Source organism: Trichechus manatus, unplaced genomic scaffold (assembly GCF_000243295.1).
Source record: "Trichechus manatus latirostris isolate Lorelei unplaced genomic scaffold, TriManLat1.0 scaffold00195, whole genome shotgun sequence".
NCBI classification, from domain to species: Eukaryota; Metazoa; Chordata; class Mammalia; order Sirenia; family Trichechidae; genus Trichechus; species Trichechus manatus.
Window position 1 is genome coordinate 184,690 of NW_004444131.1, and position 13,971 is coordinate 198,660.

General features: G+C 35.8%; 1 protein-coding gene across 9 annotated transcripts in view; it reads right to left on the reverse strand.

Annotated features, from left to right (window-relative positions):
- EPC1 (enhancer of polycomb homolog 1) overlaps positions 1 to 13,971 on the reverse strand; it is a 100,283-nt gene that overhangs the window by 14,514 nt on the left and 71,798 nt on the right. For all 9 annotated transcript variants that reach the window (XM_004387845.3, XM_023741936.1, XM_023741937.1 and 6 more), the window contains 4 exons: positions 3,927 to 4,072; positions 3,307 to 3,513; positions 2,934 to 3,082; positions 1,890 to 2,055 (listed from right to left, as the gene is read on the reverse strand). In XM_004387845.3, coding sequence (XP_004387902.1) covers positions 1,890 to 2,055; positions 2,934 to 3,082; positions 3,307 to 3,513; positions 3,927 to 4,072 — 668 coding nt within the window. The remainder of the gene's footprint in view (positions 1 to 1,889; positions 2,056 to 2,933; positions 3,083 to 3,306; positions 3,514 to 3,926; positions 4,073 to 13,971) is intronic.

Sequence of the window (13,971 nt, forward strand, 5' to 3'; positions counted from 1 at the left end):
AAATTCTAGGAAAGAACTAAAAAAAAAGGGATGTCTACTCCTTACTCTCAAGAAGTAACAAACCAGTATGAGGAAATAATAATGAAAATGATTTTACACATACACAAAGCAAATGTTAACATAGTGAAAAACAAAACTATTAACGCCAATGGGGTATAAAAATAGTGGTAAGGATTTGCTAGCTGAACAATGAAAGCTTTCCAGAGTGGACTTCTATTTTGAGTAGTTTTAGAGGATAATGATATGAAATCATTAAATTAGGGAAACACAATGGTAAAATACAGAGATGCAAGAGTGACTGAGTTGATGGAACAGAGTATGTTAGAAATATGGCAGATCACAATAAATGCTAGGAGAGGCATGAACTTGATATGCAGGCAATAGGCAAGAGAGACTACAGGCAATTTGCTGGGAAGAAAAGGATCATGGCAAACACCACAGTTATGTAAATATGCTAAATATTTATATAAATTTTATGTAGTTTATAGCATAACGCTTCTTTTATTATCAATGGTCAGCTAGAACAGTGATTTAAGACTGCATTATTATCTACTAATTTTCTTACAAGTGTAACTCAAAATCTTATTTAGTGAAGTTTGGGCCCAGTTATTTAAACTACAATCAAAATTACCAAGATAACTAAACAGCCCCATTAAAGATTTTGTTTTAATTTGGAGGAATTTAAAGTAAAGCATTTTCAAGTGTGATACCTCACATTTCTGGAATGTACAGAAGAAACTACAGAATAGGACAATTAAAAGAGTTTAATATCAAAATATAAAGGCTGAGGGATAGCACTGAAACAATTTAAAAAGTCACATAGGGTTCAGACAGAAGACCAAAGACTTAAAATACTGAAGTAAATTTTAAAGGTATATTTAGGACTAATAAATTATAAATGTGGAACACAAAAACAAGATAAATTTAAATGTGTTTATGGATATATTTCTATGGGTAAAAGGAAACAATATTTTGGAGCATAATCCCAACTTTCTGGATTGTCTAGGGAATACCGCTTTAATTCTCCATAACATTTTTTTTTAAAACCAAAGTGTCCATGTTTCCTCACAAAATGGTCCCTGGTATTGCTCTAAATGACAGAAACACCAGGCTGGGGAAATCATTACTATATCTGGTATGGTTATTTGTACATTCGGGTTTGAAGGTTCATGTTATCACACCAAAACAAATGGCAGGACCATGACATTACAACAAAGACCACTGGCAGAATCACCCAACTCATTAAACTGAACTGGTATGGTGAATTTTAAGTTTTATGGTAAAAACTTCATATGAAAAATACATTACTCTTTCTCCAGGTGCATACTTTCCAAGAAGGTGCTACCAAATTCACTGCCCTCTCTTAATCTCCCTTAGTTTTCCTTGACTAATTTTATTCTTCACAAATTGTGAATTATTTGGCTAAGTACTAATTTGTCAAGTATTTTCCATTTCTAAATCATTATCTACATCATAAAATATAAAATAGCTACATCATAAAATAAATTTTCTCTTTACTCCTTCTTCCACTTAAACACTGATGTGTCCAGAAAACACAATTCATATTAGGAAGGATTTCATATCCTTCCCCCCAAGTTTCCATATTCTGTCTGAATTATTTCAATACTTCATAATCTTACAACTAATAAATATTCCTTTTATCAGATTCAGTAATAATATCTTCCCTTCAAAAGATAAGGAAATAACACAAAACGATAACCAAATTTTAATTACTGCTTTTTCTCATAAAATGCCGTGATATTAAAATTTTTGCAGCATATTTTTGGATAAGGTTTACATGCGTTTTCCTTCTCCACTCTTACTCTAATGAGAATGTATCATCCAATACGGCTCCCACCAGATACTATTATCACAAAAGTTTTAGTCACCTTATTAACTTTAAATTCCTTCACATCCATTGCTTCTTGATGTTTAAATTGATTGCTATTAGTATTAGTAATAGGAATGATGGGGATGGTGTAAGTAGGTTTCACTGGCTGTCTCTGTGCCATAACCTCGGACATGATCTCTCCATTGTAGTCACCCAAATTATACCTGAAATGATAAAAAACAAAGTTTTACATAGTTTGGTAAGTACTTATCCTTATGATTATTAATAACAGACTAATTGTAAACACTGATTAATCTTAAAGATAAAATTACAGCTAAATCTCAACTATATGTTGAATGCTGATTAAAATTAAAAACTATGATTCTGTTTGTTTCTTCCTTCTACATTTTGGTTTATATCTTAGCACCACAAACAGATGACTGTGGGAAAAAAACAAAGGTCTGAATTTTAACTTAGCAATTTTGGTGAAAGATTTGGTGGGGAAGTTGAAACTAATGTGTAAAATGGTACTAAGGAAATTTTGTTAATTTTAAATTGCCTGTGCTATAAAACTAATCTTTTTGAAAGGAATCACAAGAAATTTAACAGTAATTTTCTTTAGGAACGGGCACTGGGGCTTCCAGTTTTCATCATGTAGCGCACTGAATGGTTATTTGAATCGTAAGACTATGGGCCTTCCCACAACCATTTCTTTACACTTCTCTATTAAAAAAAACCAGTATGTTTTAAAAAACAAAAGACTGGTATCATCAACTGAATAAAACAAAAATCTCAGAAGTGACAAATGTTCTTTCCCCTCCCCCTCATAACACTGCACACAATTCAAATAAGGGCAAAAAAGATAAGATTCAAAATGAAAATACCGGTATATTTTAATTTTACTGAACAAACACTTTTTAAAGAAAATAGAGGAACACAGGTAAATTACATAAAGTATAATATCATTTCACATATCTAAGCAGTCTCTAATTCTTATTAAAAGAAGGTATTTCTGAAGTTATAGATAATTGCTTAGGAAAGAAATTAACATACAAAATGTTTTTGGTACCGTATTTCCTAATGCTATTAAAATATACTTTACCTCTTCTCCATAATTTCCAGTGTTAAGTGCAATAGCTCCCTTTTACTCTTTTCTCTTCTCTTTATCATTTCTAGAATAGTAACAGCCCGACTTAGATCTCGACGCAACTTAAGCATTTTCTCATAAGAGGCTTCATCATTTTTGCGATTCTGCAAATATGAAGTTGCTTGTTTAGTGTCAATAAGCATTTCTAACTGGTGGTATTCTGAGCACAGTTACTGATATATCTTAAGGCTAATTTATTTTAAACTAATATAATTGTATAGGAAGTTGTATTTAAATACAAATTACAGCCTTCAGATATTAAGATATTTTAACTATAATAATGTCTCCTACATTAGAAAGAACAGTGTTAATTCCCAAATTCACTTACTTTTCGAGTCTGCATTTTTTCAGTACGTCTTCTAAAAGCTACATAAGGATCATTTGTGCTGGAACCATCTCGCTTCTCTTGTTTTACTGATGGGATAAGAGATGGTCCTCGACAATTTTTTCTCTTTTTAATCCAGTATTCATAAACTTCTCTAATTAATTCATCATCTTCTTTTAGCAGTAGTTTGGCTTCCTGTAGACTGACTGGCTAAATGTAAAATCATTACGTCATTTTCATATAAAACATATGTTTTGAAAGTATGTATTTCTAAACTTAAATGACAATCAAAACAGTGGTATAAACGATAGCAAGCTTATGTGAAGGATCTTATCCATGTCAGTCACTGAGCTAAGGGCTTCATATATATTATCTTCACAATAACTGTATGATGTTTATAATCTTTATTTTACAGATATGGAAACTGAGGGATATAAAAGTTTAAATACGTTGCTCAAGATAATACAAGTTAGTAATTGGCAGAGATGGGATTTGAATTTATGCTTGTCAACTCCAGAGCCTGCTTGCTTAACCCTCCCCCAACTTACTGTTTCCATATAGTTACTGGTATGTATATAAATATATGTATACACATATGTGTTACATATACAATGAAGTTGTACCTGCTGACCACTGCCTTTTTCTAGACGATCAATCATCTCTTCAAATTGCAATGGGCAGATGTCCATTTTCTTTTTCAATTTATTCACAAATACTTCATCTTCAGAATCCAAATCATAATCAGGCTGTTCAGCATCCAAACTAAAAGCTGACAGAAGGAACCATAAGCAATAATTTACTGTGTGAATTTACTGACAAAAACAGATGCCTGGATAAAAGTAAGACCTAGATTTTCTAAAGAAATACGATTTGTTTTTTTTTTGGATTGTTTTTAGAATCACAAATAATCAAAGCTCCACATTTAAAGTTTAAGAAAGGAGATTATCCTTCACTGGTGGCGAAGCTGTTAAGTGCTCAGCTGCTAACTGAAAGGTCAGTGGTTTGAACCCACCAGCCACTCTGCGGGACAAAGATGTGGCAGTCTTCTTCTGTAAAGATTACAGCCTTGGAACCCTTATAGGACAGTTTTACTCTGTCCTACAGGGTAACTATAAGTCAGAATCAACTCGACGGCAACAGGTTTGGTTTTTTTGGGTTTATATTAATACAGATACACGTGATAAAAGACAACACATGCTATGTCCCTGCTGTCCATTCCCAAAAGCAAATAAACTAGACGACCACTATAAAGAATATAAAGATACTATTAAATATACTGAGCTGAGCCACATGAAAGTGTCATTTTTGTAGTTCAAAAATGATCAAGTATCAGCAATTACATATGGTTTGATATAAAATAAAATGACAAGGTCTTTGAATAGGACTGCTTCTAGAATAGTTCTAGTTTACAGACGATTTAACTACTTTACCAAAAGTTTAGGGAGTGATATTTAGAGCTGAAGTGTCAGAAGTCACTGCCAATAATGATAACAGCTATTACTCTGTGAGAACATTCCTGCCACAGAGGTTTGTTCCTCCATGAGAACCACTGCCAGAGTGATGGGAATTTAAAGTATTTCTTGTATTTGTCAGAATAGGGGAAAAAAGGCAAGAACCACTGTTCTATACTATATTACCAAACATCATTCAATTAGTTATCAAAATTACGCTAGTTTGTTATTAATATGACAAGAAAAGTATTAAATAGCTTGATATCAAAATTTGTCTTTTTCTTGCTTAATTTCTTCTACTAGCTTCCAATCACTTTAAAGTCCAAATCCTTGAAATGGGAGGACGCCCTTTTGGACCTAGTCAATCCAGTCTAATCAGTAATGTATGATCCAGCGATACTGAATTTCATATAGTTCATGCGGCATGCTATTTCATGACTTCAGGCCTTTACATTAGCTATTTTCTGTCTGCCCACTTAGCAAATGCCTAATTAACCTTTCCAAAATCCATCCTGACAGAAATTCCTCTGGAATCCTTTGACTACTCCCCACCCAACAAATGGTTCCTAATGACTTTTATTATTTTTTAGATGCTATGAATCCTTTCCATCACTCATCTCTCAGTTTGTCTTACTGTGGTGGCTTGTGTGTTGCTGTGATGCTGGAAGCTATGTCGCCAGTATTTCAAATACCAGCAGGGTCATCCACGGTGGAGAGGTTTCAGCAGAGCCTCTAGACTAAGACAGATGAGGAAGAAGTGCCTGGCAATCTACTTCTGAAAAAACTTGTCCGTGAAAACCTCATGGATAGCAGTGGAACACTGTCTGATACAGTGTCAGAAAATGAGCCCCTCAGGTTGGAAGGCACTCAAAATACAATTAGGGAAGAGCTGCTTCCCTGAAGTAGAGTAGACCATAATGACATAGATGGAGTGAAGCTTTCGGGACCTTCATTTGCAGATGTGGTATGACTCAAAATGAGAAGAAACAGCTACAAACATCCATTAGTAATCGGAATGTGCAATGTACGAAGTATGAAACAAGAAAAACTAGAAGGTGTCAAAAATGAAATGGAACACTTGAAGATCAATATCCTAGGCATTAGTGAGCTGAAATGAACTGGTAATGGCCATTCTGAATCGGACAAACACATTGTCTGCTATGCCAGGAATGACAAATTGAAGAGGAATGGTGTCACATTCATTGTCAAAAAGAACAATTCAAGCCCTATTCTGAAGTACAACGCTGTCAGTGACAGGATAATATCTATACGCTCACAAGGAAGACCAATTAATATGGCTATTATTCAAATTTACGCACCAACCACTAAGGCCAAAGATGAAAAAACTGAAGATTTTTACCAACTTCCAAGTCTGAAATTGATCAAACACAGTCTGAAATTGATCAAGCATGCAATCAAGATGCATCAATAATTACTGGCTATTGGAATGCAAAGTTGGAAACAGAAGAAGGATCAGTAGTTGGAAAACATGGTCTTGGTGCTAGAAACTACGATAGAATTTTGCAAGACCAACGACTTCATTGCAAATACCTTTTTTCAACAACATAAACGGCGACTACACATGTGGACCTCACCGGATGGAATATACACATGAATCAAATTGACTACATCTGTGGACAGAGACAATGGAAAAGCTCAATATCATCAGTCAGAACAAAGCCAGGGGCCGACTGAGGAACAGACCATCAATTGCTCATATCCAAGTTCAAGTAAAGCTGAAGAAAATTAAAACAAGTCCATGAGAGCCAAAGTACGTCCTTGCATATATCTCACCTGAATTTGGAGACCATCTCAAGAACAGATTTGATGCACGAAACACTAATGACCAAAGACCAGACGAGTTGTGGGATGACATCAAGAACATCATACATGAAGAAAGCAAGAGGTCATTAAAAAGGCAGGAAAGAAAGAAGAGACCAAAATGGATTTCACAAAGACTCTGAAACTTACTCTCGAATGTAGAGTAGCTAAAATGAAAGGAAGAAATGATGAAGTAAAAGAGTTGAACAGGAGACTTCAAAGGGCAGCTTGAGAAGACTGAAGTATTACAATGAAATGTGCACAGGCCTGGAGTTAGAAAACCAAAAGGTAAGAACACGCTCGGTATTTTTCAAGCTGAAAGAACTGAAGAAAAAATTTAAGCATCAAGTTGCAATACTGAAGAACTGGAAGATTCTATGAACAAAATGTTGAACTACAGAGGAAGCATCAAAAGAAGATGGTACAGAGTCACTGTACCAAAAAGAACTGGTCAATGTTCATCCATTTCAGGAGGCAGCATATGATCAAGAACCAATGGTACTGAAGAAAGAAGTCCAAGCTGCACTGAAAGCACTGACCAAAAAAAAAAAGGCTCTAAAAATCGAAGGAACACCAATTGAGGTATTTCGACAAATGGATGCAACGCTGGAAGTGTTCACTCATCTATACCAAGAAATTTCGAAGACAGCTACCTGGTCAATCGACTGGAAGAGATTCATATTTGTGCTCATTCCAAAGAAAGGTGATCCAATGGAATGCAGAAATTATTGAACACTATTGTTAATATCACACACAAGTAAAATTTTGTTGAAGATCATTCAAAAACAGTTCCAGCAGTACATCAACAGGGAATTGCCAGAAATTCAAGTCGGATTCAGAAGAGGATGTGGAATGAGGGATAGCATCACTGATATCAGATAGGTCTTGGCTGAAAGCAAAGAATACCAGAAAGATGTTTACCTGTGTTTTACTGACTATGCAAAGGCATTCCACTATGTGGATCATAACAAATTATGCGTGACATCAGGAAGAATGGGAATTCCAGAACCCTTAACTGTGCTCATAAGGAACCTGTACACAGACCAAGAGACAGTCGTTCAAACAGAACAAGGGGATACTTGGTGATTTAAAGTCAGGAAAGGTGTGCATTAGGTTTGTATCCTTTCACCATACTTATTCAATCTGTATGCTGAGCAAATAATCCAAGAACCTGATTATAAGAAGAACTCTGCATTAGGACTGGAAGATTCATTAACAACCCCTGATATGCAGATAACACAACTGTGCTTGCTGAAAGTAAAGAGGACTTGAAGTACTTACTGATGAAGATCAAAGACTACAGCCTTCAGTATGCATTACACCTCAACATAAAGGAAACAAAAATCCTCACTCCTCTACCAACAAGCAATATCATAACAAAGGGAGAAAATACTGAAGTTGTCAAGGATTTCACTTTAACTGGATCCATAATCAATGCTCAGGGAAGTAGCAGTCAAGAAATCAAATGATGGAACTAACTTTTATAAAATGTAAATCACTTACAAAGTTTCTGCTAACTCTCTCCTTCAGACTCAAGAAAATGTCATTAATACCATTATTCTTGAAAAGAAAAACACAGCACCCACATTTCCCATGCTATAATGTAAGTTCTTTATCAGTCATTTTATGAAATGCAATGGAAACTGACTTAGATATAACAAAAAGATAGGAAAATAAAATGCTTTAAAATGTCACTCTGAATTTTTAATTTAAATCTATTAATTTACATCTTCATCCTAAGTATGTATTATGCCTTGAGATATTAGTGAATGATAATGTGCAAAAAGAAACAACATAAATTTCTATGCTTCCAATCATTTCCCAAGTTAAAAGAGTTCCAGCGGGTTATAAGACCATATTTTAGAAACATTAAATTTCAACATTCTCTGATTTGTTTCCAAGAGCAACTGCTTGACCAAAAAGAAGATACAAAAATAAGCTGATTTTTTTAATGGAGGATGAAATTGGAAAATGCGTACTATGATTTTAATAAGCCCAGCCAATGATGTCCTTCTTCTGTTTAGTATTATTATAATGACACTTTCAGTGAAAGCAATAAAAAGAAAAAAAGAAATCAAATGATGGCACAACAGAGGGTCGCGGACAGAGCTGGAGAAAAATGCAGAACAAAATACTAACTCACGAAAAAAGACCAGACTTACTGGTCTGACAGAGACTGGAGAAACCCTGAAGAGTATGGCTCTCGAACACATCTTTCAGCTCAGTAATGTTCACCCTTTAGCCAAAGAATAGACAGGCCCATTAAAAAAAAACAAGACTAAAGGGGCAAACGAGTCCAGAGGTAAGGACTAGAAGGCAGGAGGGGGCAGGAAAGCCGGTAATAGGGAACCGAAGACCGAGAAGGGAGAGTGTTGACATGTCGTGGGGTTGTTAACCAATGTCATAAAATAATATGTGCACTGTTTGATGAGAAGCTAGTTTGTTTGGTAAACCTTCATTTAAATTAAAAAAAAATAAATCAAACGACGTATTGCATTGGGCAAATCTGCCGCAAAAGACCTCTTTAAAATGTTACAAAAGCAAAGGTGTCGCTTTGAGGACTAAGGTGTGCCTGACCCAAGCCGTGGTATTTTTAATTACCTCATATGCATGCAAAAGCTGGACAACAAATAAGGAAGACTGAAGAAGAATTGATGCCTTTGAATTACAGTGCTGGAAGAATACTGACTACACCATGGACTGCTAGAAGAATGAACAAATATGTGTTGGAAGAAGTATAGCCAGAATGCTCCTTAGAAGCAAGGATGGTGAGACTTGGTCTCACATAATTTGTACATGTTATCAAGAGGGACCAGTCCCTGGGAAAGACATCATGCTTGGTAAAGTAGAGGGTCATCAAAAAAAAGGAAGACGCTCAACGAGATGGATGACACAGTGGCTGTAAGATGAGCTCAACCACAGAAACAATTGTGAGGATGGTGCAGGAACTGGCACTGTTTTGTTCTGTTGTACACAGGGTCACTATAAGTCAGATTTGACTCGATGGCACCCAACAACAACATGAACTCTGTCCCTGGAAAAATGGACTGTGTATATATACCTTCTGCATAAATTACAGGCAATTCAAACATGATCCCTTAACGCTTGTGTCAGCAAGGATGAAAATTCCTCCTTTCTTTGTACTATTTCTGGACATACTTCAGAATCTGCTTGCTAAAGCATCAATCTCCTCCGTTAGAATGTGATTGGCCTCCTTAAGTATGGGCACTGTGTCTTACTTATCTTTATATCTCTAGTGCAGAGATGGTAAACATGTTTCATTTTGTAGGACAACTCTGGTAGTGGCTGCCTGCAGCACTCTGTTGAAAAGCATTCTGATGTTGCATCTACCCAGTAGGAAAAAATGGAGGAAACCTTTCCCTGCAACAACTGTCCATTAGTGATATCTGTCATAGGACAAGTGGGGACCATCTGCTTGCCAAACACCTGCCATCCCTCCATTCAAGCTTAACACAGTAACTGGCACCGAGGAATCCAACAAAGATTCATAGAAATTAATGTATTATTTTACCAAATGGCTTAAAAATGTAATGTTTTATTTTCCATTCATATGTGTATTAGTTCTATGGCATTCATAATTAAAATAAACAAATATTCAGACTCCTTCAGAAAAATCTCTAGATGTCAACATCCCTCCACTGATGTTACTTGCAACCATAGGCCCTCCACTCCACTGATTTTCCATGACCTAATTCTATTTGTTACTATTATGCAGACAGGGCTTTTGGAGACCTCACAGTGGATGAAAACTCTGACTGCTGTATTAAAAAAAATTTTTTTTATACCTAACTAAAAATAATCCAGATCTGTAATGTCCAATATGGTAACTACTAGCCATGTGTAGCTAATTCAGATTAATTCAAATTAAATAAAATTTAAAACTCAGTTTCTCGTCACATTTCAAGTGCTAAACAGCCACACAAGGCTTGTTTTTACTGTACAAGACAGCACAAATTATAGAATATTTCCATATTACAATATTAAAGAGTGCCGATCTAGACAATTCACAAAGCCAAACTGATAGGGACTGATTGGCAATGCTCTGCTGCCTTCGTACAAGTATAGTTTATATATTTTTAGGATTTTATTTATATAATACTTTGGCATCTTCCACGATTAAATTTATTTTTTTTCCTTTAGATTAGATAAAATCACATTCATGAAGCTTAATTATTCATAAAATGAGACAAGCTCCCCCAAAATGAATCAAGACTGCAAAGGAAGATTTCTACCATATGAATCAGGGAGCTCAGTGTTTTCCACGCTGAAGTTAACCAGCATCCGAGCGTCAGTTTCTTCTTGCCTCTGCAAAGATGTTTTTCTTTTAAAATTTAAATATGAGGAGAACCAAATCTTGTTCAGATATAAAATACAAAAATCCTTGAGAAAAGCTAACAAGCAAGAATCTACTTTAGGATTTTATTTGACCAAGTTCCAAAAAAGACTGTTAGTCATTGGTAGGCACATTCTAAGAAACCCACAGGTCTATAAAAACATTCACACCCAATGACCCTAACACAATTTACTTGTAGCCAAACTTGCAGCTTCCAACTGAACGACTCAACCTGAGCCGGTAAAGATGTTAACATACTTATCATGGTCCTACAAATAGGAGTCCCTTCTCGGTCATGTTACTGAATATGTTCAAAGCAGAAAGCGAGGTCTAAAGAAAAACAAGCAAATAGGCCATCTCCTCTAAGTAAGCTCTGCCAATTAAAATAAGACCCAGCTAACCGATAATTATTAAATAACAGGAACCATACTGTAGAAGCTGGCTCCTTTTAAAATATTCTGATAGGAAAAAACCCAGATACATGTATAGTCAAGCAAAATACAGTATAAAATGTGATATACAAATATAGACAAAAGCGTAATATAAAATAAATCTAAGTGAAAAGAACACAATGTACACATAAATTGATTAGATTATCCTTAAGATAATACAGAGTGGTACAAACCATAGTACTTGCCCTTGTACTCGGAGTCTAGTAATAGAGGTGAAACACATATATAAACGTCGATGAAACAAGTGCCATATTATGGCTCAAAGTAAGTATGTATGTCCATAACTTTATATAGCATTTTAAAAATACAGGAAGTTAACAGTGAAAGGATATTTGGGACCATATTTATGGTCCAAAGCATTAACTGTGGTTGGGGAAGAGAATATAATCCCTGACTGAAAGGAAGGAACTATCCAAAGCTGAAGCAAGGCAAAATGGTTTCAACTCAAGCACTAACTCTAAACAACTGGTAACACCTATTTGAAAAGCTGCTAAAATAAATTCTGAGCTGCAGAACAGACTGCCATAATAGGTTAATGATGTTTACTATGGTCTAGTATTTGACATCCTTATCTAAGACCTTAGAAGACACAAAGATATAATGGCTAGCTACATCATGAAATTCTCCAACCTCTTTATATTTAAGTCACTTCCAGAACATACCTAGGGACAGCAAATGGGAAATCTCAGGTGTGAAAGGCAAATGTCCTCTGTAGATAAAAGTTCTGTGGTTGATGCCACAGATTTTATCCATTAGAAAGTAGAACAAAATAATGGGTGAAGAATACATGTTCTGGGCAGGCAAAAAGCCCCCCCAAAACCAAACTTGTTGCCATCGAGTTGATGTTGACTCATGGCAACCTCATGTGTTACACAGTGTAACTGCTCCACAGGGTTTTCTTGGCTGTAATCTTTATGGAAGGAGATCACCAGGCCTTTCTTCTGTGGTGCAGCTGAGTGGATTCAAACCACCAACCTTTAGGTTAGCAGCCCAGAGCAAACCACTTGCACCACCCAGAGACACTTGGGCAGGCAAAAAAAAATCCAAACCCACTGCTGTCGAGTCAATTACGACTCATAGCGGCCCTATAGGACAGAGTAGAACTACCCCAAAGGGCTTCCAAGGAGCAGGTGGTGGATTCAAACGGCTGACCTTTTGTTTAGCAGCCAAGCTCTTAACCACTGTGCCAGGAGGACTCCAAAGGGAAGTTGAAAATGTAATTTTTCAGAATCAGGGGAAAAAAACAAGATATCTGCTCTGAGAGATAATGAGAAAGTAGGTTCTGCAAGGCTTTTTTTTCTTACAAACTTGTTATTTGGAAACAAGTTCAAACATGAAAATTGCAAAATTAAAAACACTACAAAGAACGCCTATTGTTAAAATTTTACTGTTTTATCATTTGCATGTGATTCTCTCTCTCTATATATATAAAGAGCACGTACACGATTTTTTCTTGAGCCATCTAAAAAAAAACAAAAAAAGCAAACCCACTGCCATCAAGTGGATTCCAACTCACAACGACCCGACAGCCACCTAAAGGTAAGTTAAATTCATAATGGCCCTTTACTGCTAAGTATGTCAGTGTATAAATTGCCTAAGAAGAGAGAGATTCTTTTATGTAACCACATAACTTCATAAATATACACTCACAATAATTTAATCTCCCACTTATATTCCAATTTTGTCAGTTGATGTAATAATGTCCTTCATAACACTTTCCCCCTCCAGTACAGGATTCAGTCTAGAATCAGGTATCACATTTAGTTGTTATTTTCTTTAGCCTCCTTTAATCTGGAACATTTCCATAGCCATTCTTTATCTTTGAAGACACTGAAATTTTCTGAAGAAGATGCCTCCTTCCCCCGCCTCTTTTATTATTGTTATTAATAGCACATACCTCATTGTCTGTTCATATTATCACCCCTCCCCCCTTGTGATTAGATTGTGCATTCTCAGCTGGAATACTGCCTAGGTAAAGTTGAGTACTTGTAAGGGTATCACATCTGGAGGCATATGGTGGTCATCTGTTCCTCACAAGTGTTGCTAATATTGATCATGGTCAAGACATTGTCCAGTTACTCCAAACTACTGTGTTTTTTTCCTCCCTCGTAATTAATAAGCAGTTTGCAGGGAGACTTTAAGATCACACAAATATGCCGCTCCTCATCAAAATTTCCTCTTGCATCAAGCATGCATTGATGATTCTTGCCTGATCCAATCTCATTTATGATGGTTACAAAAATGATGATTTTTCCAACTTCAGTACCCTCTCCACATTGCACCATTCAAGCCTTCGCATTCTACTGTAAGCAAGACACCACTCTTCTCGCCCATTTATTTATCTACGTATTATCAATATGTATACACAGAATCCTATCTTTTCTATGGGTTATAACTCATTACTGTACTTAATTATTTTGTTACTGAAACTGACCCAGTGGAAAGCCCTATAAGCTTGTGACATATCCCCTTCCTTTTTTTTTTTTTTTTTAGCATTTCCTTAATTTCTGGTATAACGAGGTGTGTGTGTGTGTGTGTGTGTGGTGTGTGTGTGTGTGTGTGTGGTGTGTGTGTGTGGTGTGTGTGTGTG